Source organism: Erinaceus europaeus, chromosome 12, assembly GCF_950295315.1.
Source record: "Erinaceus europaeus chromosome 12, mEriEur2.1, whole genome shotgun sequence".
NCBI classification, from domain to species: Eukaryota; Metazoa; Chordata; class Mammalia; order Eulipotyphla; family Erinaceidae; genus Erinaceus; species Erinaceus europaeus.
Window position 1 is genome coordinate 33,191,984 of NC_080173.1, and position 27,005 is coordinate 33,218,988.

The following is a 27,005-nucleotide window of genomic DNA, read 5'->3' on the forward strand; positions in this document are numbered from 1 at the left end:
AGCAACTCTTTTTTTCCCCCCAGGAATTTTAAACTTTATTTGGGAAAATTGAGAACATTTACATGTTTAGTCCAAAAGAGAGATTAAGAGAGAAGGACAGAAAGAGAGAGCAGCCTCTCAGAGCTCTCTTACTAACATGTTGACCAAGATCTCACTCAGCTATGCCCTCAGGTCTAGCTTTTAACACCCAAGCACTGCCTCCATCTTTCCAAGCCACACCTGTCACCACTCCCATTTTCTGGGCAGCAGTTTCCTTTCCCAAGGCACACAGGTGTGACTGGAGAACAAGTGCTCTGGCATGGTGCCCCCTCTAGGTACTTCCTGTCCCTCAATATTTCCCCCTATAGGAGTATGGATCCAAATTCTTTTGGGGGTGCTGAAGGCCAGAGTTTCATTCTTCAGGAACTACTTTTTGCTGAGATGGACTGTAGTCTGGTCAATCCATACTCCCAGACAGACCTGTTCTGTTCCTAATATTTCCCTAGTAGGGTAGAGCTCTGGAGAGATGAGGTTTCTGGTTACTTCACCATGTAGTCATCAGCAGGGAGGTCAGGATGGGCTCCTGGCAGCATGGTGACTTGATGGCTGAAAGGTGGCAGGATATACAAATGTTTAATCATTAGAGGGCCAAGCATAGGATTAGATACAATGATAGTTAAGAAACTCAGGATGAGAGGTAGCTAGGATGTCTATTTAGGTATAAACATTCCTAGGAGACTAGGAGTCTAACAATCTTTTTACTGAGCTATTACCATAAAGGCAGGCTTGAGAAATATATGGGAGGATGACATTAGAGTAGTGTGTGGGACTTGAAAACTGGCTCCTGTATTGAAATAATATATGTATGCATACATATATATATTTATTTAACTGTACCATGTCAATCTGACATGGGACCATGTCTATTAATATTTAACAAGGAGCCTATATGACTTCTGGTCCCTGTCAGTTTAAACTCACACTCTGTGGTCATAGCTGGTGCAATGTCTGTAGGTTGCATGACCATATTTTCTCAAGTGACAGAGTAGAATGACCTAGCCTCCCTCCAGAGAATGGGGCAGTCTTTATCAATGTTACTTTTCAGTGAGGACAGAGTTCTGAGAGGTCCACGATAGGGCAGAGAGACACCCCTGTGGAAATGACCAGTGATGACGGATAGCGACTTCTCTTACAGATCTGGGCCCATATCTATGACTAGGACTCCAGGTGTAACCCTTTCAGCAGTTTTCATGTCAGCAGTCAGCAGTTTTCATGTCTTGATTAAGAAATCCTACCTGTGGTCATCATGATTTTTCTCTAGAAGCTTTTTGCTTTTGCATTTCAGGTTTAGATTGCTTTCTAATCTTTCTTGTCTAATATATAAATGGACAATTAGATATATATTTTAAAATTTTTATTGAGGGATTAATGGTTTACAGTATAATATTTAGGATATAGACACAAACTCTCGTCTCCCCATGATAGGTGTCTAGGAGACACACCTATGTTTATTAAAGAGACCATCCCTTCCCCACTGCTACAATACCAACTCTATCATATGTCACATTCACTATGTGTAGATCTGCATCAAGGTCTCTATTCTTTTTCACAGGCCTTTTTTTGCCCACCTTTGTATCAATAATATACTGACTTAATTACAACAGCTTAATTATAATAGTAAAATAATAATGTTTGATAACTGGTAGAGCGAGTTTCCTATTCTGCATAAAACTTTTCTATTCTTGGCCCTTAGTATTTTTTTAAATTTATTTTCCCTTTTGTTGCCCTTGTTTTTTATTGTTGTAGTTATTATTGTTGTTGTTATTGATGTTGTTGTTGTTAGATAGGACAGAGAGAAATGGAGAGAGGAGGGGAAGACAAAGACAGACACCTCCAGACCTGCTTCACCGCCTGTGAAGTGACTCTCCTGCAGGTGGGGAGCTGGGGGCTCCAACCGGGATCCTTACAAGGGTCCTTGCGCTTTGTGCCACGTGTGCTTAACCCACTGCACTACAGCCCGACTCCCAGTAGTTTTTTTTTTTATTTTTGCCTCCAGGGTTATCGCTGGGGTTCAGTGCCTACATGAATCCACTGCTCCTGGCAGCCTTTTTTTTTTTTTTTTTTTCTATTTTGTTGATGTTATTGTTGTTGTTGAATAGGACAGAGAGGATCGGGAGAGGAGGGGAAGACAGAGGAGAGACAAAGACAGACACCTGCAGATCTGCTTCACTGCTTGCGAAGCGAGCCCCCCCCCCCCAGGCCCTTAGTATTTTAACAGACTTTCCATTTATTCATTCATTGACGCTGGGGCTTCCTGCCAGAGAGATTGCTTTGTTCCCAGTGGGACTTTTTATTTATTTATTTTTTTCCTTTCAACCTCAGATAGAAATAGAGAGGAGAGACAACACAGCATTACTTCACTGCTTGTGAAGCTTCTCCTTGTACACGGTATTTCCATGTACTGACTAGGGGCTCAAACACAGGTCTTGGTACATGATAAAGTGTGTGCTTTAGTGGGAGAACTATCTCCTGCTCCCTGTTTACTACCAATTTTTTATGGACTAGAGATTTGCACAGTGCAGTTTTACCATTCCTGGGTCATGTATTCATTAAGACAGAAAGGGGAAAACTCTAGAGCTGCCCCTGGTGCCATGACATTTTGTAGTGGTGCTGGGACTGGAACCTGAGACAAGCAGATGGCAAGGCAGACACCCTGCTCAGTGAGCTATTTCTGTGACCCTTAGTATAGATTTTAAAGTTAGTTTGTCACAATACAGAAAGCAACCTTCTGATATTTTGATTGAAATGTCTTCAAAGTTAGGATTTTCTCTGTAGAGGTTGCATATTTCTTTTGTTATACACATATTTTGGAGTATTAAATACTTTTCATATCTTTACATTTTTCATCTTTGCTACTTGAATATAGTAATACAATTAATTTGTAAAAACAATAGACTGAGTTAATTAATTAATTTTAGATAGAGATAAAGAGGCAGAGTGAAGAGACCATAGCACCAAAGCTCCCTTCAATACAGTGGAGGCTGGGCTCAAAGTTGGGTCATACTCACGGCAAAGCAACTGAGCTATTTCATCATGCCCACACAATAACTGAATTTTTTAACTGTTGTAGTTATTATTATTGTTGTTATTGATGTCCTTATTGTTGGATAGGACAGAGAGAAATGGAGAGAGGAAGGGAAGATAGAGAGCGGGAGAGAAAGAGAGACACCTGCAGATCTGCTGCATCACCTGTGAAGTGACTCCCCTGCAGGTGGGGAGCCGATGGCTGGAACCGGGATCCTTAGGCCGGTCCTTGAGCTTCCCGTCATGTGCGCTTAACCCTCTGTGCTACCGCCCGGCTCTCAACTGAATTTTTTAGAACAATTTTAGATTTACTGAAAAATATGATCCCAGTATTGCATCGAAACAAGAAGGATAACAACAAATAACACAACATAAATGGCAGAGCGGTCCTTTTGTCTTTAATAAGTATAGAAAAAGAATAAAAAAAACTTTGGTGGTTGAAAAACCCATGTGATTGGATGGTTTGAACTATTGGGTAATAATCTGAGTCAAATTAAAATTTGAGTATACTAGAAAGTGTTGATGTTTCTTTTCCTTTTTTTGTATTCCATATTTTTCTATATGGTATACTGTATCTGGAGTTTCTTTTGTAGGAATCCAGACGCCGAATGAATTACTTTTTAGATGCATTTTTATTTCCTCCAGAAGACTTAGTTTTAAATTCAAACGTTCTTATGTGGCCTTGGAAAATTAATCCCATCTTTAATGAAAATGATGAGGTAAATATTTTCAGTATTTTTTATTTTTATTTTTTTGGTATTCTGACTTTTTAAGCAAAGTATTTAAAAAAATTTTCATGTATTTGCTATCTCTCCTCAAAAAGTGACTTCATAGGGGCTAGATGTTGGTGCACTTGGTTGAGCATACACATTACAGTGAGCAAGGACCTGGGTTCAAGCTCCCAGTTCCCATCTGCAGGAGGAAACTTCATGAATGAAGCAGAGTTGTAGTTGTCTCTTTCCCTCTCTATTTTCCCCTTTGCTCTCAATTTCTCTTTTTTTTTATCCTAAATAAATAAAAATTAAATATTAAAAAATTTCTTTATTGAGGGATTAGATTAATGTTTTACAGTCAATAGTAAATACAATAGTTTGTACATGCATACTATTTCTCAGTTTTCCAAACAGCAATATAACTCCCACGAAAAAAATTAAATCTTAACAAATAACAACATCATGTGGATGGAGCAGACAGCATAATGGTTATGCAAAAAGACTTGGATGCCTGAAATTCTGAGGTCCCATGTTTAATCCTTAGTACCACCAGTATTTATGCAGATCTGAATAGTGCTCTGGTAAAAATAAATAAATAAAAAGTAATTTTAAGGGTCAGGAATTTAGCTAAGTGGTAAAGCACATAGTGTGTGTGTGTGTGTGTGTGTGTATGTGTGTGTGACTTTGGGTTTGATTCCTAGCAATAAAGTAAAATAAAAGCTTCATGTATCAATTTGAGCTGGAGGCTAACAACATTTAGGACCCTACAGTGTCAGAACAGATTGTTACTTAAAGGCTTTAGTGAAAACTGGGATTAGATAGAAATATAAAGTAATGGTAATAATAGTAAATAGCGCATCAATTATTTCCTATTTATTAAAACATTTATTTCTTATTTTTAACCAGCATTGCTGAGCTCTGACTTATGGTGGTGCTGAGGAGTGAATTTGGGGCTTTCTAGCCTCAGGCACCAGAGTTTTTTGATTTTTTAAAAAAATATTTTATTTATTTATTTTCCTTTTCATTACCCTTGTTGTTTTTTATCATTGTTGCGGTAATTATTATCGCTGTCATTGCTGTCATTGTTGTTGGATAGGACAGAGAGAAATGGAGAGAGGAGGGGAAGACAGAGAGGGGGAGAGAAAGATAAACACCTGCAGACCTGCTTCACCGCTTGTGAAGCAAACCCCCCCCCCCCCAGCAGGTGGGGAGTTGGGGGCTGGAACCCGGATCCTTCCACTGGTCCTTGAGTTTCGTGCCATGTGCGCTTAACCCGCTGTGCTACAGTCTGACCTCCCAGGTTTTTTTTAAAAAGATTTTATTTATTAATGAGAAACAAAGGAGGAGAGAGAAAGAGCCAGATATCACTCTGGTACATGTGCTGCCAGGGATTGAACTCAGGACCTCATGCTTGAGAGTCTGATACTTTATCCACTGCTCCACTTCCCAGACCACGAGTCTTTAGCATAATTATTATGCTATTTCCCCACCCTATTAAAACATTTAATACTCATAAAACCTCTCAAGGGCTCCTATTTTACTCCCTCCTTCCCTTCCTCCTTCCTCTCTCCCCTTCTTTCCTTCTTCCCTTCTTCCTTTCCCTCCCTCCCTCTCTTTCTCTCTATTTGATAAGACAGAGAGAAGTTGAGGAAGAGGGGGAAATAAAGAAGGAGAGAGAATTTTACCCATTTTATAGATTATAAAAATGAGTCTCAGAGGAGCTGGGAGATAGCCTTGGCACGGTGTGGGAGCACCATGACAACTAGGGTAACTCTAAGGATGGTAATGCAGTGCTATGGCTTCTTTCTCTCTCCCCTTTGCTGTCTGTTTCTAGCTCTCTTTCTGAAGTAAAAAGAACAAAAAAAATTATCTGCTCCTGGCGTGGTGGAATTGCACATGTATGAATCTTTGTCATTGAAAAACAATTCTGGGGGCCAGGTGGTGGTACACCTGGTTAAGTGCATACATTATAGTGTGCAGGTTCAAGCCCCTGGTCCCTACCTGTAAGGGGAAAGCTTCACAAGTGGTGAAGAGGGCTGCAGGTGTCTCTCTATCTCCCTCACTATCTCCCACCCTCCATTTCTCTCTGTCCCTATCCAATAAATAAATAAAAATTAAAAAGTAGAAAAAAAAACCCCAAACAATTCTGAGAAGCCAGGTAACATAGCCAGTTCTATGGTGACAAGAAGTTAAGAAATAGTAGATCCAGAATTTCATTATCAGAATGAATATGGTTCAGATTTTGAAAAAGTCCTAATGTACATCAGCTTCTTTTAAGTCAGGATTAAGAAGATAGAGAAATGAAAAAACAAACAAACAAAAAAACATGATGCTTGCCTGATGCCTCAGAGACTGCAAGTTTTGTCCCTGGCACTACTTATACCAGAGTTGTGTGGTGCTCGGTCTCTTTCTCTTGCTTCTCTCACTCTTTTTCTCGGTCTCCAAATAAACAAGTAAATAAATCTTTTTTTTTTTTAAAGGAATAAATGAAGGGCCAGGTGTTGGCACACCTGGTTAAGTGCACACACTACAGTGCACAAGGACCTGAGTTCAAGCCCCTGGCCCTTATCTGGAGGGGATAGCTTCATAAGTGCTGACGTAGAGCTACAGGTGTCTCTCTGTTTCTCCCACTCTATTCCCCATCCTCCTCACAATTTCTGTCTCTATCCAATAATAAATAAATAAATAAATAATTTTAAAAAATTAAAAAGAAATGAGAAAGATGGACTTCACTCAGGTAAACCAAGGTTCTAATTTATATTTTAGTTTTTATGATTTCTTGACATTGGATAGCCTCCTCTCTTTAAGTCTAAACTTCTTTATCTCTGAAATGAGTGTACTTATATTATTTGTGGAAATATTGGTATTGGTAAGGTGTTTAATAGTTCTTGTCACATGACACATACTCAATAAATAGTAGCTTTTATTGTTATCCCACAATATGATAAATAGTACAAAATATTTAATTAATAAATAAGAATTATTATAGTCACTTTGGAGATATGGTAAAATTTTCTGTGTGATTTATTCATTATTATATTAGTCAATGTTTCTTCTTTGTACTCATTTTTACTACTCTGGTGGCTTTTATTACTATGAAAATAATTCATTATACAAAAATTGTATAACTCCTTTGTAGCAAAATTATTAATATGCTGACACTGTCTTTTATAAAGATCATTGAGAATACTAAACATAAAAAAGAATATGAGTTAGTGGCCAAGAGAGAAAAACTGATTTTGGAACTAGAAAAACAATCACGCCGCATGGAAGAGTTTGCAGAATTTGCAGAGCTGGACCGCATGCAACAGGTCTGATAAATATTTAAGATGGTATCTATGGTAGGCTTATGGGTTAGTAGAAGACATATTTGCATAAATTTAAAACTATGGTAAAGTCATGCTAATCATGGCAAGGAGAAGTCTGACTCTTAGGCCTGGAACTGATGTGTACCCGATTTTTCTTGTAATTTAATTTTCTAGTCATAAAACAGGAATAACCATACTTCTTGCTTATAGTATTTTTTAAAGTTGATATTTAAAATTTCTGTATAAGTGTAAAGGTGTAGCTTATGCTGTATAATATAATCTTATTTTTTTGTAATATTATAATATGCCTTAGCTACTTTTTGAGATAAAAATGTATTTGTTTTCAGTATGTGGTAGACGTAAGACAACTACAAAAACGTATTCAGGAATCTGAAGAAGCAGTTCAGTTTATTAATAAGGAAGAGGAACTTTTCAAATGGGAATTAACAAACTATCCTGAACTTGACAGATTAAAAATTAACATTGAGCCCTATCAGAAGTTTTTTAATTTTGTTTTGAGGTGGCAACGAACAGAAAAAAGGTAATTTCTGGTACAGTGATAAGAATTAGGCAAATGGTAAAAAGTATTTCTTAAATATAGATTTTTTTTTTTTGGTGGTGGTTATATGGCTATTATGCTTAAAAGTAGAATTTAATTGTCCATTTGAGAGGAATCCTAGTTTTATATAGAAGTATCAAAAATTGTTAAGGTAACATCTAACTTTATTAATACAGTCTCTAAAATCTCACTTGAATTTACCAGAGTTTATTCACTTTTTATGCAATTGGTAAACCTGACAAATGCTTATTGACACAAAACTAGAAATATGGAGTCTAATTTGCATTTTAATTGGATACTGTTTGTCATTTCTTTTTTCTTTACAGTCAGATTTATATTTGAGCACATACAGTATAGTGAAAATGATGGCTTAATCTTTGTCTTAATCAGTGCCTCAATAATTCCCAATTGCCCTAAATTATTATTCTTATAAAATAAAGAATTCTCCCCACCTGCAGGGGAGTCCCTTCACAGGCAGTGATCACTAGCAGGTCTGCAGGTGTCTATCTTTCTCTACCCCTCTCTGTCTTTCCCTCTCGCCATTTCTCTCTGTCCTATCTAACAACGATGACATCAATAATATTACAACAACAATAAAAAACAAGGGCAAAAAAGGGAAAATAAATAAATATTAAAAAAATGAAATAAAGAATCCAACCTAAAGAATCCCTATACAATTCCTTGAACTATAAACTTTTGTGAGTGTAATATCTACATTTTTCAACTCAGATGGATGGATGGAGGATTTTTGGATCTGAATGGGGAAAGTATGGAAGCTGATGTAGATGAGTTTTCTCGAGAAGTTTTTAAGACACTGAAATTTTTCCAAATGAAGCAAAAAAAGGAAATCCAAGAAAAATTGAAGGCAGCAAAAAAACGCTCTGTGGGAGAAGATAAAGCTGAAGAGGCAAAAGAGAATCCTACAATTGCCATGTGCTCCGCAGTAATGGAACAGATAAGAATTTTTAAGGTATGTGCATATTTAATAACATTTTAGAAAGTTTTTCTAATTAAAACATGTGTGGGAATATGAAGATAAGTAAAGCCAGATGATATTAACAACAAATATAAGGCTAAAAGTAAGGCCCTTATTAAGAGAAAAAGCAAAGGACTCTGGGGATGGAGGGTAAGGGAAGACACAGAGAGGCCATTGGGGTCCTGGTGCATGATAGTGGAAAAGAACCTAAGCTGAGGGATAAGAGTGTTTTGCAGACACTTATAATGGGGAGATGAGAAAGTATACAATGTGTCAACAGTTAACCCCTGAGGGGCCAGGTGGTGGCACACCTGGTTGAACACACATGTTACCATATGCAAGGATCTGGTTTTGAGCCACTGGTCCCCACCAGCAGGGAAAAGATTTGCAAGTGGTGAAGCAGTGTTACAGGTGTCTCTCTGTCTTTTTCTCTCTATCACCCCTTTCCTTTTCGATTTCTGGCTGTCTCTATCCAATAAGGAAACTTTGATGCTGTGGTCTCTTTCACTCTCTCCCTCTCCTTCTTTGCCTCCTAAAAAAAAAGAAAAAGAAAAAAAAGAATAAGATGATTAATATCATGCAGGCAATAAGCCATAGTATTTGCATTTTTATTAGCAGGTATTATTTTCTTCTCTAGTAGACAAAAATATGTATGTTTGTATGTAATTTTACAAAGTCTGAAACTTTAGTAAACAGTGAGCTGAACAAAATATAGTTTTATTTTTATTATATTTTTTATGTTTTTATTTGTTACTGGATAGAGACAGAGAGAAATTGAAGGGGGGAGAGACAGAGAGGCACCTGATCCACTCGTGAAACTTTCCCCATGCAAGTGGGAACCAGAGGCTTGAACCCGGGTCCTTGCACATAGTAATGTGTACACTTAACCAGGTATGCCACCACCCAGTTCCCAAACTATAGTTTTAAATGGTAGATTTTCTTTTGGTGTTTCTGTCCTCCATATCACATTGAAAAGATATGATGCATTGTCCGATTTTTTTTTTTTGCCTCTTCTGCCAAGATTAAAAGTTTTTTTATTTACAGGGGCTGGGTGGTGGTGCACCTGGCTGAGCACACATGTTATGATGCATAAGGATCCAGGTTTGAGCCCCTGACCCCCACCTGCAGGGAGAAATCTTCACAAGTGGTTGAAGCAGGGTTTTAGGTGTCTTTCTGTCTACCTCCCTCTTCCCTCTCGATTTCTGGCTACTCAATAAATAAATAAATATAATTTAAAAAGTTTTTTTATTTACATATGTTATATGATAACAATAAATTTGGAAACCAGTGCTCTATAATGTGGTGGTGGCAACAACGTATTTTTAAAAAAGATTTATTTATCATTTTATGTTAGTATTTATTTTCCCTTTTGTTGCCCTTGTTTTTTATTGTTGTTGTAGTTATTGTTGTTATTGTTATTTTATTGTTGTTGTTAGGACAGAGAAATGGAGAGAGGAGGGGAAGACAGGGAGGGGGAGAGAAAGACACCTGCAGACCTGCTTCACCGTCTGTGAAGGACCTCCCCTGCAGGTGGGGAGCCGGGGGCTCCAACCAGGATCCTTATGCCGGTCCTTGCGCTTTGTGCCACCTGTGCTTAACCTGCTACGCTACCGCTTGGCCCCTGATTTTTTTTCTTTTTCTCTATTTCCTTTTATTCAATAGGACAGAGAGAAATTGGGAGGGGGGAAGATAGATAGATAGATAGATAGATAGATAGATAGATGGATAGATAGTGAAAGACACTTGCAGAATTGTTTCACTATTCCTGAAGTGATAACCCTCCCCCCCACCCCCCACATATGTAAACAGGGACTTGAATCCAAGTTTTTGTGCAGTTCCTTGCATCTGGTACTATGTGCCCTTAACTGGGTGCCCCACTGCCTGGTCCCCCCCTTTTAAGATTTATTTATGATGGAGAAAGGAGAACCATATATCAATCACTTTGACATAAGTTATTCCAGGAATCCAACTCAAAACCTTATTCATTTTGTCCAGTACATCATGCTCTCTTCTGACTAAGCCAGCAAAGTTTATATAGTTTACACTTAATATATGTTACAATGTTATATTTCTGTAATAATACTACAATTGTTTTATCATGTATTTCAGTACTGGGCTGGCTAAATAGCTAAACTGGATAGTGTGCTGCTTTGCTATGTGTGTGTGTGACCCAGGTTCAAGTCTAGCCCTCTCTGCACTGAAGGAATTTTCAGTGTGCAATCTCTCCCTCTCCCCAAAGAAAAAAGTCAGCTTGGAATTTTGAAAATGACAACCTCCCTTTTTCTTCTTATTTATAAATTCCCCAGAAATTTCTCCATGTTTTTTTATTTGGATGAATTTTAGTGTCAGTTTGTTAACTTCTACTTGAGATTTTGATTGAACTCATTAAATAATGTCAAGCAATCTTTATACTATTAAGTCATCAGTTATAAAATTTTTGTGTGTGAAATTTAAGTAAATGACCCATGATTGTTTTAATATTTACCATTAGGAATATATCCCCACTGTTTCCATCCTGTGCAATCCAGGAATGAGAGCACGCCACTGGAAACAGATGTCAGAAATTGTAGGCTATGATCTGACTCCAGACTCTGGAACTACTCTCAGAAAAATTTTAAAATTAAACCTTTCACCATACTTGGATCAATTTGAAGTGATAAGTGCAGGTGCAAGCAAGGTAAATATGATCAGCTAAAATACATTACTTGATGTATTTGTTAACTAAATGATTAAGTTTGTATTGCAGTTAAATATTTAGTGCTGGGTAGCAGTGTGAGGAGGTGGAGAGAAGTGATAGCAGACTATCTCTTCTTTTTCCTCTCACAAAGTGTATACTTTTTTTTTGGTCTTGAATCCAGAATAGAAGAGGCTTCATTCACTTCTTTATTCTGCCACACTCTAATAATTATATCTGGTCTATGAGCTTTGATAAGTTTTTTTTTTCTGTTACAAATACTGGGTACATGTGTCTGTGGTATATGTCATGTGATATATGTGTCCTAGTAGAGTAAGTGTGACACTTTGGAATTCTTGAAACACACTAAAAGCATCTTTAGACTATAGAAAGACCATTTCAGAGACAGAAAGTATAGCAAGTACTTAATTTTGTTGTGCACTTTTTATACCAACAGCAATATTTTTCATAGCAAGTTACTGTTTTTTTTTTTCCTCCAGGGTTATTGCTGGGCTCGGTGCCTGCACCACGAATCCACCGCTCCTGGAGGCCATTTTTTCCTCCTTTTGTTGCCCTTGTTGTTGTAGCCTCGTTGTGGTTATTATTATTGCCCTTGTTGACGCTATTCGTTGTTGGATAGGACAGAGAGAAATGGAGAGAGGAGGGGAAGACAGAGTGGGGGAGAGAAAGATAGACACCTGCAGACCTGCTTCACCGCCTGTGAAGCGACTCCCCTGCAGGTGGGGAGCCGGGGCTCGATCCGGGATCCTTACGCCGGTCTTTGCGCTTTGCGCCACATGCGCTTAACCCACTGTGCCACCGCCCGACCCCCAAGTTACTGTTTTTGACTTATAAAAATTAAAACAATATTTTTACTATCTTTATTTATTGGATAGAGACAGCCAGAAATTGAGACAGAAAGGGGTGATATAGAAGGAGAAAGACAGACACCTGCAGCCGTGCTTCACCTTTTCCCTTGCAGGTGGGGACTGGGGACTCAAACCCAGGTTCTTGCACATTGTGACATGTGCGCTCAACCAGGTGCACCACCACCTGGCCCCTGACTGTTATAAAAACTCATGAAGCAAAGTTCAATAACAGAGTACACAAAAGGATTTTAATTAAAAAAAATTTTTTATTCCATTTTATTGGCTAGGACAGAGAAATTGAGAGGGGGAGAGAAAGAGAGTGGGAGAGAACAATGTCAGACACCTGCAGAGGGGAGAGGAAGATAGAGAGTGGGAGAGAAAGACACCTGCAGACCTGCTTCACTGCTTGTGATGGACGCCCCTGCAGATGGGAAGTGGGGTGCTCGAACTGGGATCTGCCAGTCTTTGTACCAGTCTATGTATGCTTAACTCTGTGTGCAACCTCCTGGCCCCCCTCGACAAAAGGATTTTTCATATTATAGTCAAAAGATGCTTTGGAGAAAGAATATGTAGATATTTCCACTCATGGATAATAATTATAGCCATTTCAAGGGTTCTAAAATAATGATACCATTCCCTCATATCTCTACCATCCCACTATTTTTTGTTGCCGAAAGTTTCCATCTCCACACATTTATCTATAATAAAATTTATAGAAGAATGGAATCTTTGCAATATTCCTTGGGTATGTCTGCCACATTTAATTTCTTTTTAAAGTATCTTTTAAAATTTCTTTATTTTTCTCTTGAGAGCAGAGCAGAGCTTATGGTGGTGCTAGGAATTGAATTTGGAAGCTCTGGGGCATCCTGTTACTTGGAGGTTGTGTTTGTCTTCCTTTTTGATGTGTATTTTGTGGAAACAAAGAACAGATGGGTATTGCTTTTTTAATCCATTCAGTAACTTTGAGTCTTTTGACTGGTGAATTTAAGCCATTTACATTTAGGGTGATTATTGAAAATCCTCAACATAATAAAGACCTTTTATGACAGACCCACAGCTAATGTCATTTTCAATGGGGAAAAGCTCACAGCTTTCCCCTTTTATTGGGAGTCAGAGCAGGATGCTCACTATCTACATTGTTATTTAACATTGTTCTCCAGGTTCTTGCCACATTAATCAGGCAAAAAAAGATATCAAAGGCATACAGATTGGAAAAGAGAAAAATCAAACTACCACTATTTGTTGATGACATGATTTTATACCTAGAGAACTCCAAAGGTTACACCAGAAATAATTAGTGAATTCAGTAAAGTAGCAGGATACAAAATCAGTACACATAAATCTGTGGCATTGTTGTATACAAACAAGGAGTCAAAGGAAAGGGACTCAATACCATTTACAGTTGAGCCCCAAAAGATAAAATAGCTTGGGGTGGGAGTCAGGTGGTAGTGCAGTGGGTTAAGAACAGGTGGCAAAGCACAAGGACCGGCGTAAGGATCCCAGTTCAAGCCCCTGGCTCCCCACCTGCAGGGGAGTCGCTTCACAGGTGGTGAAGCAGGTCTGCAGGTGTCTATCTTTTTCTTTCCCTATCTGTCTTCCCCTCCTCTTTCCATTTCTCTCTGTCCTATCCAACAACGACGACATTAATAACAACAACAACAACAATAAGAACAACAAGGGCAACAAAAGGGAAAATAAATGAATATAATAAAAAATTTAAAAACAAAAAAATAACTTGGGGTGAATCTCACAAAGGAGGTGAATGACCTTTACCATGAAAACTATAGGACATTGCTAAAAGAAATAGAGAAGGACACACAGAAGTGGAAGAAAATTTCTTGTTCCTGGATTGGAAGAATAAAAGTTATCAAAATGGCCATTGTACCAAAAGCAATCTACAATTTCAGTGTAATCCCTAACAAAAATCCAGTGGCATTTTTAAAGCAAATTGAACAACTTGTCCAAAAATCTGTGTGGAACCACAAAAAGCCACAAATTGCCAAAGCACTTCTGAGAAAAAAGGAAAAATCTGGAGGTATTCCATTTAATATTACTTGGTGATCAAAAAAGATGATATTGTGTCCTTTGGGACAAAATGGATAGAACTGGAGGTGATTATGCTTAGTGAACTAAGTAAAGAGATGAAAGACAGCTACCAGATGGCTTCAGTCATATGTGGAATCCAGAGACCTTATCTATACGAATTTGCCACAAAACAAAAACAAAAACAAACAAAAAACCAGAAGCAAGCAAACTAAGACCTGTGAGAACTGTGGTAGTTATCTTTGGTAGGTGGGATGGTGGAGGTACAGAACTTTGGTGGGTATGATGTGGAACTATATAATGTAATCTTATAGTCATGTAACATAATTCTAATAACAAATAAAATAAATTTTAAAATGTAGCCACAGATTTTATTAAAATTGGCTGTGTTATGTGCCAAATGCTTACTGAGTTTACTTAGTAAAGTTAATATGCTTAATCAGATTTTTTCTTTACAATTCTAGTCCTCCTTTCTTTGTTTTTAGGAATTTTCACTAGAGAAAGCTATGCACACAATGATGGGAACTTGGGATGATATTACTTTTCATATAAGTCTATATCGTGATACAGGAGTCTGCATTCTTTCTTCAGTGGATGAGATTCAAGCTATCCTTGATGATCAAATTATAAAAACTCAGACAATGAGAGGTTCACCTTTTATTAAGCCATTTGAAAAGGAGATCAAGGTACAATACTTATTTTAGACCTTGGTCTCTTATGAAAAAATGCATTTTTTTCTTTATTGCCAGCAAGGTTATTGCTTGAGTTTGGTGCCTGCACAATCACTTCACTGCTCCCAGCTACCTTTTTTTTCATGTCTCTTTTTTCATTTGATAAGACAGAGAAGTTGAAATGGAGGGATAGAGAGGGAGAAAGAGAGGACACCTTCCATCCTGCTCCGGTGTTTGGTCCTTGCTCATGGTAATGCATGTGCTCTACCAAGTATGCCACCACTGTCCCCTAAGGAATGCAGTCTTATTACATATATGCTGTTGTGGAAGTGGCAGTTTGTTGAGTAGCTTTGGTGGAATGCAGAACCAGATATTGAAAATTAATGAAAAGATATATAACATCTGAGTCAATAATGATTTTTTTGTCAATTTAACAGTGGTTAATACAATAAAAAAACATAAAATTTTAGGAGTTCTATTTAAGATATATATACCAAATTGTGTTTATGTAGAGCAGGATATCTCAGTCTGGCAATAATAACATTTTGAACTGAATAATTTTTTTGGGTGGGGGAGACTGTCTTCAATATTGTGGAAATAAAAGTTAGTAGCACCCATGGCATATACCAGCCAGATATTAGTAGAACCTTCATCCCTTGAAGTATTTCCTAATCTTTAGAATTAGGAAATGAGTCTAAGTAACTACAACAATTTCCACTTGTGAGTTCCAGTGATTTAGGATAATGTTGGGCCTCCAAGAGGTTTTCTAAGTCCATGTGAAATATCCTAAAGTGACCTTGAACTGTTTTGTGTTAATTTAAAAGTAGCAGTACATTTAACATACCCCTTGCCATGGTTAATGTTTTTTCTGTAATAACTGGGTTTATTATGTTATTTATTTTTTTTAAATTAAGACCTGGGAGGACCGTTTGATTCGAATACAAGAAACAATTGATGAGTGGTTAAAAGTTCAAGCTCAGTGGCTGTACTTGGAGCCCATTTTCTGTTCTGAGGATATCATGCAGCAGATGCCAGAAGAAGGGCGTCAGTTTCAGACAGTAGACAGACATTGGAGGGATATTATGAAATTTTGTGCAAAGGATCCAAAGGTGAAGTGTTTGTTTTCTCTCTTACATGAAGAAGAGATTCTTTATTCTTGACTACTGAAGAAAGAATTTGGCTGCCTTTTTTTTTGTCTGCAAAAATAAAACTTGCTCATTCTATGTACTGAAAAGTTTAGAAAAATAAATAAGTGTAAAACATTAAGTAAATGTTAGGGGAAGATGACTAGAGGGCTCTGAACTGCAATTCCATTAGGACCTGGAGAAAAGAAGGTAAAAGAAGGACATTTGGACGTGGTAGTGGGTGTAGATTTGACTTGGAGGGGAAGACTGGGCAGGACTGTGCAAGAAATGGACAAATATATATATACACACACACACATGCACATGCACACACACACATACAAATATAGACAGAGAAATAATAGTTAACCTACGCCTATGGCTTTGGGAAGGCTACTGCTATTTCCAGTGGAAGGAATAGGGACTTGGAACCTGGTTGTGGGAACAGTATGGAATTATACCCCTGTTCCATAATTTTGCCAATAAATATTAAATCACTAATTAAAAGCCATTAAGATAATATTTACTTTCCATTCATGAATGACAGAACTTATAGCTATTTAATATGTCTATATCTGTAGTTGTACTGCTTCATATAAAAAACTAACTTATTTGAATTCTATTGTACACACTCACTGCCCCACTTCTCTTGGATAGTAAATAGTAAAAATAAAGTAAGATGGAGGGAGCAAAAACAACCATGTGAAGCAGAAATTAATTTTGGAGTATTGCACCAAAGTAAAAAACTTTGGGTGGAGGGTGAGGGTAGATTTTCAGCTTCACTATAGCGGTGTGGGGGTAGGGACACAGACCTTTGCTGGTGGGAATGGTTTTAATATACACTCCTATTAACTTATAGTCTTATAAATCATTATTTAATCATTACGAGAGGGGAAAATAGATAGAATGTCTTGAGTTTTTTAATGCATAGACCAGTTCTGAGTATATATATATATTCCTTCAATTTAAACTTAAGGTTTCATATTGGTAACCTGATTGAATTTCAACAGTGGGTTTAAATTGTTAAGGCATGTCTAATAATGACTTTTTTAAAAAAAATAATAAATCGTCTATAATCTTAGACCAAGGAGGCCAGAAGTAACTCATCTTGTCAGTATATAAAATATAGTTATTTGTAAATAGCATTAAATGACATAAATCATGAAAAAATAAAAAATAACTATGTGAGTTGTATGCATTGACAAGAAAATGAGTAGTGCAGGCAATTTGCCTGATGTTCACTCAGTTATATTATATACTTAGAAGAGATAGGAAATAGGAATCTAGAGTTCTTGCAGTTAGTCTTACTTGTTATATCTTTCCTAGAGAAAACAGCACCTTGCTGAGTATGGTTCTAACGATGAAATATAGACTGTATTTTTATTACGTGTGGTACACGTAGTTCACTGATATATACCCACTTAAAAAAAAAACCTGGCCCTAAATTTAAGCAATAACAATTTATCTCAATGCTTGATAAAAAGGGAGCTGTACTGACCCCATTGAGAGTCAATAGTACACTGAACATTTTTGAAATTCAAGAATTTTGCCTGATTTGTTGATTGTAGAGCCTTTATGAGGCATGATTTCTCATATATCAGAACTCACCACAATTCTTTCTGCAAATGGCCAAATGATAAATAATTAGACTTTGTGAGACATGTTGTTTTTGCAACCACACAACTCTGCCTTTGTTTTAGTGACAGTACATAATTGAATGAATGTGTCAGTGTTACCATAAAACTGTTTGTGGACATTGACATTTTCATTAAGCAGTATTCTTTTATTGTCAACCTTCCAGAAGTATAAAAATAATCATTTTCTCATAGCTCATACAAAAATGGTAATATAATATGTGCATATATCAAAACATCAGGTCATATATCTTTTTTATTTTTAATTTATTTCTTTATTGGGGAATTAATGTTTTACATTCAACAGTAAATACAATAGTTTGTACATGCATAACATTCCCCAGTTTCCCATTTAACAATACAACCCCCACTATGTCATTTATCATCCTTCATGGACCTGTATTCTCCCCACCCACCCACCCCAGAGTCTTTTACTTTGGTGCGATACGCCAATTCCATTTCAGGTTCTACTTGTGTTTTCTTTTCTGATCTTATTTTTCAATTTCTGCCTGAGAGTGAGATCATCCCATGTTCATCCTTCTGTTTCTGACTTATTTCACTCAACATGATTTTTTCAAGGTCCATCCAAGATCGGCTGAAAACGGTGAAGTCACCATTTTATACAGCTGAGTAGTATTCCATTGTGTATCTATACTACAACTTGCTCAGCCACTCATCTGTTGTTGGACACCTGGGTTGCTTCCAGGTTTTGGCTATTACAAATTGTGCTGCCAAGAACATATGTGTACACAGATCTTTTTGGATGGATGTGTTGGGTTCCTTAGGATATATCCCCAGGAGAGGAATTGCAGGGTCATAGGGTAGGTCCATTTCTAGCCTTCTGAGAGTTCTCCAGACTGTTCTCCACAGAAGCTGGACCAATTGACATTCCCACCAGCAGTATAGGAGGGTTCCTTTGACCCCACACTCTCTCCAGCATTTGTTGCTGTTACCTTTTCTGATGTATGACATTCTCACAGGAGTGAAGGGATATCTCATTGTTGTCTTGATTTGCATTTCTCTGACAATCAGAGACTTGGAGCATTTTTTCATGTGTTTCTCAACCATTTGGATCTCTTCTGTGGTGAATATTCTGTCCAAATCCTCCCCCCATTTTTGGATGGGGTTATTTGTTGTCTTGTTGTAGAGTTTGGCTCTTTATATATGTTGGTTATTAAACTCTTATCTGATGTATGGCATGTAAAGATCTTCTCCTATTGTGTGAGGGGTCTCTTGGTTTGGGTAGTGGTTTCTTTTGCTGTGAAGAAGCTTTTTAATTTGATGTAGTCCCATAGGTTTATACTTGCCTTAGTCTTCTTTGTAATTGGATTCGCTTCATTGAAAATGTCTTTAAAATTTATGCGGAAAAGAGTTCTCCCAATATTTTCCTCTAAGTATCTGATAGTTTGTGGTCTAACATCCAAGTCCTTGATCCACTTGGAATTTACTTTTGTATTTGGTCAAATACAGTGATTCAGTTTCATTCTTCTGCATGTTTCAACCCATTGTTTCCAACACCATTTGTTGAAGAGACTCTGCTTTCCCCATGTAATAGTCTGGGCCCCTTTGTCAAAGATTAGATGTCCATAGGTGTGGGGCCTCATTTCTGGGCTCTCAATTCTATTCCACTGGTCAGTGTGTCTATTCATGTTCCAGTACCAAGCAGCTTGATGACAATGGCCCTATAATACAGTTTGAGATCTGGGAGTGTGATGCCTCCAGTTCTGTTCTTTTTTCTCAAGATTGTTTTGGCAATTCTAGGTCATTTCTGGTTCCAGATAAACATTTGTAGCATTTTTTCTATTCTCCTAAAAAAAGTGCTTGGGATCTTGATGGGGATAGCATTAAATTTGTAGATGGCTCTGGGCAATATATTCATTTTGATGATGTTAATTCTTCCAACCCATGAACATGGAATATCTTTCCACTTCTTTGTGTCTTTTTCAATTTCTTTGAGTAGTGACTCATAATTTTCAGTATATAAGTCTTTCACTTCTTTGGTTAGGTTTACTCCTAGATATTTTATTGTTTTTGTTGCTATAATAGAAGGAATTGATTTCTGGATTTCAACTTCTTCTACCTTAGTGTTAGTATAGAGGAATGTCACTGACTTTTGAATGTTAATTTTGTAGCGTGACACCTTACTGTATTGCCTGATGATTTCCAAAAGCTTCTTGCTGGATTCCTTAGGTTTTCCATGTATACTATCATGTCATCTGCAAATAAGGAGAGTTTGACTTCTTCTCTTCCAATCTGTATCCCTTTAATTCCTTGCTCCTGCCTGATTGCTATGGCAGGAACTTCCAACACTATGTTGAATAGTAATGGTGATGGTGGGCAGCCCTGTCTAGTACCTGATCTGAGTGGAAATGCTTCCAGTTTTTCACCATTGAGTATGATGTTGGCTGTAGGTTTGCTATATATAGACTCCACTATCTTTAGGAATTTTCCATCTATTCCCATTTTTTGTAGTGTTTTGATCATAAAGGGATGTTGTATTTTGTCAAAGGCTTTCTCTGCATCTATTGATATGACCATGTGGTTTTTGGTCTTGCTTTTGTTGATGTGGTGGATCACATTTATTGATTTATGTATATTAAACCAACCTTGCATGCCTGGGATAAACCCCACTTGGTCATGATGAACAATCTTTTAGATATACTGCTGTATCCAGTTGGCTAGAATTTTGTTCAATATTTTCGCATCTATGTTCATCAGAGATATTGGTCTATAGTTTTCTTTTTTGGTTGTGTCCCTGTCTGCTTTTGGTATCAGGCTGATGTTGGCTTCATAGAAGCTAACAGGGAGTATTCCAGTGTCTTCAATCTTCTGGAAGACTTTTAAAAGTAGAGGTATTAGTTCTTCTTTGAAGGTTTTGTAGAATTCATTTGTAAAACCATCTGGTCCAGGACTTTTATTTTTGGGGAGATTTTTGATAACTGTTTCAATTTCGTTAGTTGTGATGGGCCTGTTCATGTTATCCACTTCCTCTTTACTTAGTTTTGGAAGTTGGTAGGTATCCAGGAAATTGTCCATTTCTTCCAGGTTCTCTATCTTGGTGGCATATAGTTGTTCATAGAAGCCTCGCATAATATGTTGAATTTCTGCGATGTCTGTTGTGATATCTCCTCTTTCATTCACTATCCGATTTATTGGGGTCTTCTCCCTTTTTTGTTTTGTGAGTCTGGCTAAAGGTTTGTCGATTTTGTTTACTCTTTCGAAGAACCAACATTTACTTTCGTTGATCTTTTGTATGGTTTTCCTATTCTCAATGTTACTTATTTCTGCCTTAACTTTAGTGATTTCTGTCCTTCTGGTTGCTTTAGGGTTCCTTTGTTGTTCTTCTTCTAGGTCTTTAAGATGTGCAATCAGGCTGTTTATTTGTGCTTTTTCTTGTTTCCTAATGTGTGCTTGTATAGCTATGAACTTCCCTCTTAGGACTGCTTTAGCTGTGTCCCAAATATTTTGATAGCTTGTGTCTTCATTTTCATTGAAGTCTTGAAACATTTTGATTTCTTCCTTGATTTCCTCTTTGACCCAGAAGTTGTTAAGAAGTGTACTGTTGAGCTTCCACATTTTGGGACTATTACTAATCTTTTGTTGATTGCTAAGTGTTAGTTTAATTCCACTGTGGTCTGACAAGATGCTTGGGATGATTTCAATGCTCTTGAATTGGCTGATGCTGTCTTAGTGGCCTAATATATGGTCTATCCTTGAGAATGACCCATGTGGATTTGAGTAAAATGTGTATTCCAGTTTCTTGGGATGAATGACTCTGAAAATGTCCAATAGTTCTAGTTTATCTATCTCTTCATTTAACTCCCTTATGTCTTTATTGATTTTCTGCCTGGATGATCTGTCAAGTTGAGAGAGTGGGGTGTTGAAATCCCCTACTATGATTGTGTTGCTGTTAATATATTGCTGTAGCTCTTTCAGTAGAAGTTTGATGTATTTAGATGGCTTCTCATTGGGTGCCTAGATGTTAATTATTGTTAAATCCTCTTGATTGACTGATCCTCTGAGCATTAAGTAGTGTCCATTCCTATCTTTTTTAATCTTACCTATTTTAAAGTCTATCATGTCAGATATGAGAATAGCTGTTCCTGCCCTTTTTTGTGGGCCATTGGCTTGTATGATAGTTTTCCATCCTTTCACTTTAAGTCTAAGTTTGTCTTGTTGAGTTAGGTGGGTTTCCTGTAGACAGCATATTGTTGGGTTGTGTTTTCTGATCCGTCTTCCTACTCTGTGTCTTTTAATTGGTGAATTCAGGCCATTGACATTTATTGATATCAAAGATTGAAGATATTTTAACGCCATTCTTGTAGAGTTTTAGAGTGTTTTGATATATGTCCTATTTGTGGTGGTCTGGTTTGTAGGAGACTTTTCAGAACTTCTTTCAGGGCAGGCTTGGTGATGGTTGATTCCTTCAACTGTTGCTTGTCTGAGAAGGTTTTGATGCCTCCGTCTAGTCTGAATGACAGTCTAGCAGGATATAGTATTCTTGGCTGAAAGCCTTTCTCATTGAGCACTCGATAGATATCTTGCCATTCTTTTCTGGCCTGTAGTGTTTGTATGGAGAAGTCTGCTACTAATCTTATGGGTTTTCCTTTGTAGGTGACTCTTTGTTTTTCTCTTACAGCCTTCAGGATCCTTTCTTTATCCTTATTCCTTTCCATTCTAAGTATGATATGTCTTCGTGTCTTTAGTTCTGGGTTAATTCTGTTTGGGACCCTCTGGGCTTCTTGAATCTTTATGTCTTTGATGTTGTCTAGACTAGAGAAGTTTTCAGCTATTATGGCCTGGAGAATGCTTTCTTCCTCTCCTTTTCTTTCTTCCTCTGGTATGCCAATAATGTGTATATTGTTTCTTTTGAAGTCATCCCATAGGACTCTGTTGTTGTTTTCAGCATCTCTTAATCTTTTTTTGAGATCTCTTACTTCTTTTTTAGTTGTCTCTAATTCATCCTCAATCTTGCTAATTATGTTTTCAGCCTCATAGATTCTATTCTCTCTGCCCTCTACTGTTTTCTGGAGTTCATCTATTTTGTTGCCCTGCTCTGATACTGTTTTAGCTTGTTCAGCTAGTTGCATTCTTAGCTCAGCAGTTTCAGCTTTCAGCTCTCTAATAACCATGAGATAATTAGTATTTTATTCCATATTCTCATTTGTTGTTCCTGCATTTCTGATTACAATTTTTTCAAATTCTTTACTCACTCCTGTTATTATTTCCTTAGCTAATGTTGGATATTGAACTCATTATTTTGTGCTTCACCCTCTGGAGGATTTTTAGCTGGGCTCTTGTCCTGGTTCGATTCTCCAATATTTCTTCTTGTTGTTTTAACCATTTTATATATTATGTTATGAGTTCCCTTTATCAGTACTTTTCAAATTACTGATCACTATTGCCTGGATTGACTTGTGTCTAAGTAAGTTAATTAAAGGGTTCACAGTGGTGGAAGTTAGCAGTTGTTTCAATCCTTGAATTGGAGCTCAGTGGTTTATAAGCCTCTTTTTTTTCTTCCTCCCTGTAGGCTATGGGAGCCTGAGGCTTTTTAAACTATCAATAGGCTTCTTAGCTTAATCACTGACTCCTGACGAAGAGATAAAGCAGGGTGTGGCAGAGATAATCAGTGGTTATGCAAAGAGACTTTCATAGCCCCTCAGCTATGCCACCAAGGTATAGGTCTTCTCCTGAGTTTCCTGGTTAGATCTCTGTCCCCTGGTGTCCCTCCCTGTTGCTGCTCCAGATTCTGAGGGTAATAGCAATGGAGACTCAGAGTTGCACTTGGTGAATCTCTGGGGAGTCCTCTCCTCCCCTCAGCTGTCCCCTTTGTTGGTGGAGCAGACTGGAGGTGGTGTCTCAACTGATAAACTGCTGAACTGTTAGCAGTCACTTAATCTCTCCTTAGGCTCCTCTCTCCTCTCTGTCACCAGCCACACGTATTTGTACTCACTGATGATTTACTGGGTTCCTGTGGTCATTCTAGTCTTGTTTTGTTTCCGTCCCGGGTGGTCTCCTTTGGTATTCCTAGTTGATCCGGGAGAGGAGAGGAGAGGAGAGGAGAGAAAGCGATCTGCTGCTCGTAGCTCCGCCTCAGGAAGTCGAATCCCATCATATATCTTATAAATGTAATTTTTGTCAGTTATTACCCAAAAGCTAAAAACAAAACCAGACTCTTTTACTTATTTCAGTATAATATTGGAGAAATTCATAACTGTTGTAAATTCTCATTTATGACTAGCATTTTTGGATAGCAATATTTATGTTTTATTGAATTTTAAGAATTTTACATTATAAATATTTCACATTGACTTTCACAAACCTTTGAACATTTGAGCATTTTTGACATATGATAAAGGTTACCACTTAGGTCTTATATTATATCTGGTACTTAAGTGCTGACCTGGACAAATGTGTCTCTTTTAGGTTCTTGTTGCTACTTCCTTAACAGGTTTGTTGGAAAAACTACAGAATTGCAATGAACTTTTGGAGAAAATTATGAAAGGGCTCAATGCCTATCTTGAAAAGAAACGCCTTTTCTTCCCTCGGTATGGTGATCAATCGTTTGTGCTTTGATTAGAAACATCTTCTGAAGTGTGATTGATTATCACTAAAACTTTTGTATTTTTGTTTCCCCCTAGTTTTTTCTTCTTATCTAATGATGAGATGTTAGAGATTTTGTCAGAGACAAAAGATCCACTTAGAGTTCAACCTCATTTGAAAAAATGCTTTGAGGGCATTGCAAAATTGGAATTTCTTCCCAGTTTGGACATTAAGGCCATGTATAGCTCTGAAGGTGAGCGAGTGGAACTGATTGCACTTATTTCTACATCTGCAGCACGTGGTGCTGTGGAAAAGTGGCTCATTCAAGTGGAAGATCTAATGCTTCGGAGTATTCATGATGTGATCGCTGCAGCCAGGCTGGTATGTTCCCTTGGATTTAAACTATATCAAATGTTCTGTGAACTTTTTTTGTATTTGTAAATGCATCATTTGATGGGCACCAGTAAATTAATACTTAAATTTTTTTTACTATTTTAGATCATTGTTTTTAGACTATATAATGTTACTATAATTACATATATTATTAGATAACATTTAACATTGCTTAAGAGTAAAATAATTATTTTATAATACACTCACAGGTCAAGTATTATGCTGTCCATATTAAGCTTCTTTTTAAAAAATATTTATTCCCTTTTGTTGCCCTTGTTGTTTTATTGTTGTAGTTATTATTGTTGTTGTTATTGATGTGGTCATTGTTGGATAAGACAGAAATGGAGAGAGGAGGTGAAGACAGAGAGGGGGAGAGAAAGATAGACACCTGCAGACCTGCTTCACCGCCTGAGTAGTGACTCCCCTGTAGGTGGGGAGCAAGGGGCTCGAACCAAGATCCTTACACCAGTCCTTGTGCTTAACCCACTGTGCAACCATCTGACTCCCCCATGTTAAGCTTCTTTGCCATGTGAATGATCCAGGTTTGGGCCTAGTTCCCACAGCACTAAAGAAAGCATTAGTGCTATAGGCTCTTTCACTCTCTCTATGTTTCTCTGCCTTGCTGCCGCTGTCTCTCATCTCTCATCTTTCTTTGAAACTTATGTTAACTTTTATTCATTTTTTTGAGGTTCCTTTAAAAATTTTATTAGTGATTTAATATTGATTTACAAAATTACATGTCAACAGGGGTATAATTCCACATGACTCCCACCACCAGAGGTCTGAATCTTCAGTCTCTCCACTGCAAGCCACTACAGTTCCCCTAAGATTGCAGACATGGGCCAACTATCTGTCTACATTTATATACATAATTGCCCCCTTTTTCTTCCAGGTCATTTCCTCTCTTCCCCTCCAAGTCACTCCTAACACCATTACTGCCTCCAAATGTCCCTCTCCTTTTCCTCCTCTCTCCCAGGGTGCTGATAGAGCTGGAGTTCAAATCCCTTTTATATTCTTCCTCCTATCACTTCTCCCCCACTGAGAGTATGGATCAAGGTTGTTTTTGGAGTGTAGAAGGTAGGAATTCTGTCTTCTATAATTGCTTTTCTGCTGAACTTGGGTATTGGCAGGTCATATCAAACTCCCAGCCTGTTTCTATCTTTCCTGAGTGGGCTAAGAGCTCTGGAGAGATGGGGTTACAGGACACACTGGTGAGGTCATCTGCCCAGAGATGTCAGGATGGAATCATGGTAGAATCTGCAGCATGGTGTCTGGAAGGTGGCAGGACATAAAGTGAGGCAAAATGTTCAATGAACAGGAACCAAAAAGTAGGAGTAGAGCAGATGAGATTAGGGATTTTAAGGTAGAAGAAAGCTAGAAAGTCCATTTTAGGCATGTTCCTAGAGGCACACAGCTATGGTAATTTTGCTTGAGTTTGATAGCTAACCTGAAGTTCGGTAAAAATATATTCTGATAAGACACTAATAACCAAAATATATAAAGAGTTTGCCAAACTCAGCAACAAGAAAACAAATGACCCCATCCAAAAATGGAGAGAGGATATAAACATACTATTCTCCATAGAAGAGATCCAAAAGGCCAATAAACATGAAAAAATGCTTCAAGTCATTGATTGTCAGACAAATGCAAATAAAGAACAACAATGAAATACCACTTCACTCCTGTAAGAATGTCATACATCAGAAAAGTTATCAGTAACAAATGCTAGAGAGGTTGTGGGGACGAAGGAACCCTTCTGCACTGCTGGTGGGAATGTCAGTGGGTCCAGTTGCTGTGGAGAGCAGTCTGGAGAACTCTCAGAAGGCTAGAACTGGACCTATCCTAAACCTTGCAGTTCCTCTCCTGGGGGTATATCCTAAGGAATCAAACATACCCATCCAAAAAGATTTATGTATACCTATGTTCATAGCAGCACAATTTATAATAGCAAAAACCTGGAAGCAACCTAGGTGCCCAACAACAGATGAGTGGCTGATAAGTTATGGTATATATATACTATTAAAATGGGGAATTCACCTTCTTTACTCCATCTTGGATGGAGATCAAAGATATCATATTAAGTGAGATAAGTGAAATATAGGATGATCTCACTCATAGACAGAAGTTGAAAACAAGATCAGAAGGGAAAACACTAAGTAGAACTTGGACTAGAGTTGTTATATTGCACCAAAGTAAAAGACTCTGGGGAGGGAGGGAAGGGTTCAGGTCCTGGAACATGATGGCAGAGGGGGACCTAGTGGGAGTTGTACTGTTGTGTGGAAATGTTATACATGTACAAACTTGAATTTTACTGTTGACTGTAAATCATTAATCCCCCAATAAATAAATAAAAATATTGTCTGAGAAAATGATGTCAAGAGTAGAGAAAAGGGTTAGGAAATTGGAAGTAGGGGAGTCAGGTGGTAGCACAGTGG

General features: G+C 37.6%; 1 protein-coding gene across 1 annotated transcript in view; it reads left to right on the top strand.

The window, feature by feature from the left end:
• The window catches only part of DNAH12 (dynein axonemal heavy chain 12), a 273,128-nt gene that overhangs the window by 61,653 nt on the left and 184,470 nt on the right, over positions 1-27,005 (top strand). Inside the window, exons 14-22 of the mRNA XM_060203068.1 lie at positions 3,657-3,782; positions 6,953-7,087; positions 7,432-7,625; positions 8,373-8,613; positions 11,111-11,296; positions 14,691-14,891; positions 15,791-15,985; positions 24,061-24,182; positions 24,276-24,558. Of these exons, the coding sequence (XP_060059051.1) occupies positions 3,657-3,782; positions 6,953-7,087; positions 7,432-7,625; positions 8,373-8,613; positions 11,111-11,296; positions 14,691-14,891; positions 15,791-15,985; positions 24,061-24,182; positions 24,276-24,558 (1,683 nt within the window). The remainder of the gene's footprint in view (positions 1-3,656; positions 3,783-6,952; positions 7,088-7,431; positions 7,626-8,372; positions 8,614-11,110; positions 11,297-14,690; positions 14,892-15,790; positions 15,986-24,060; positions 24,183-24,275; positions 24,559-27,005) is intronic.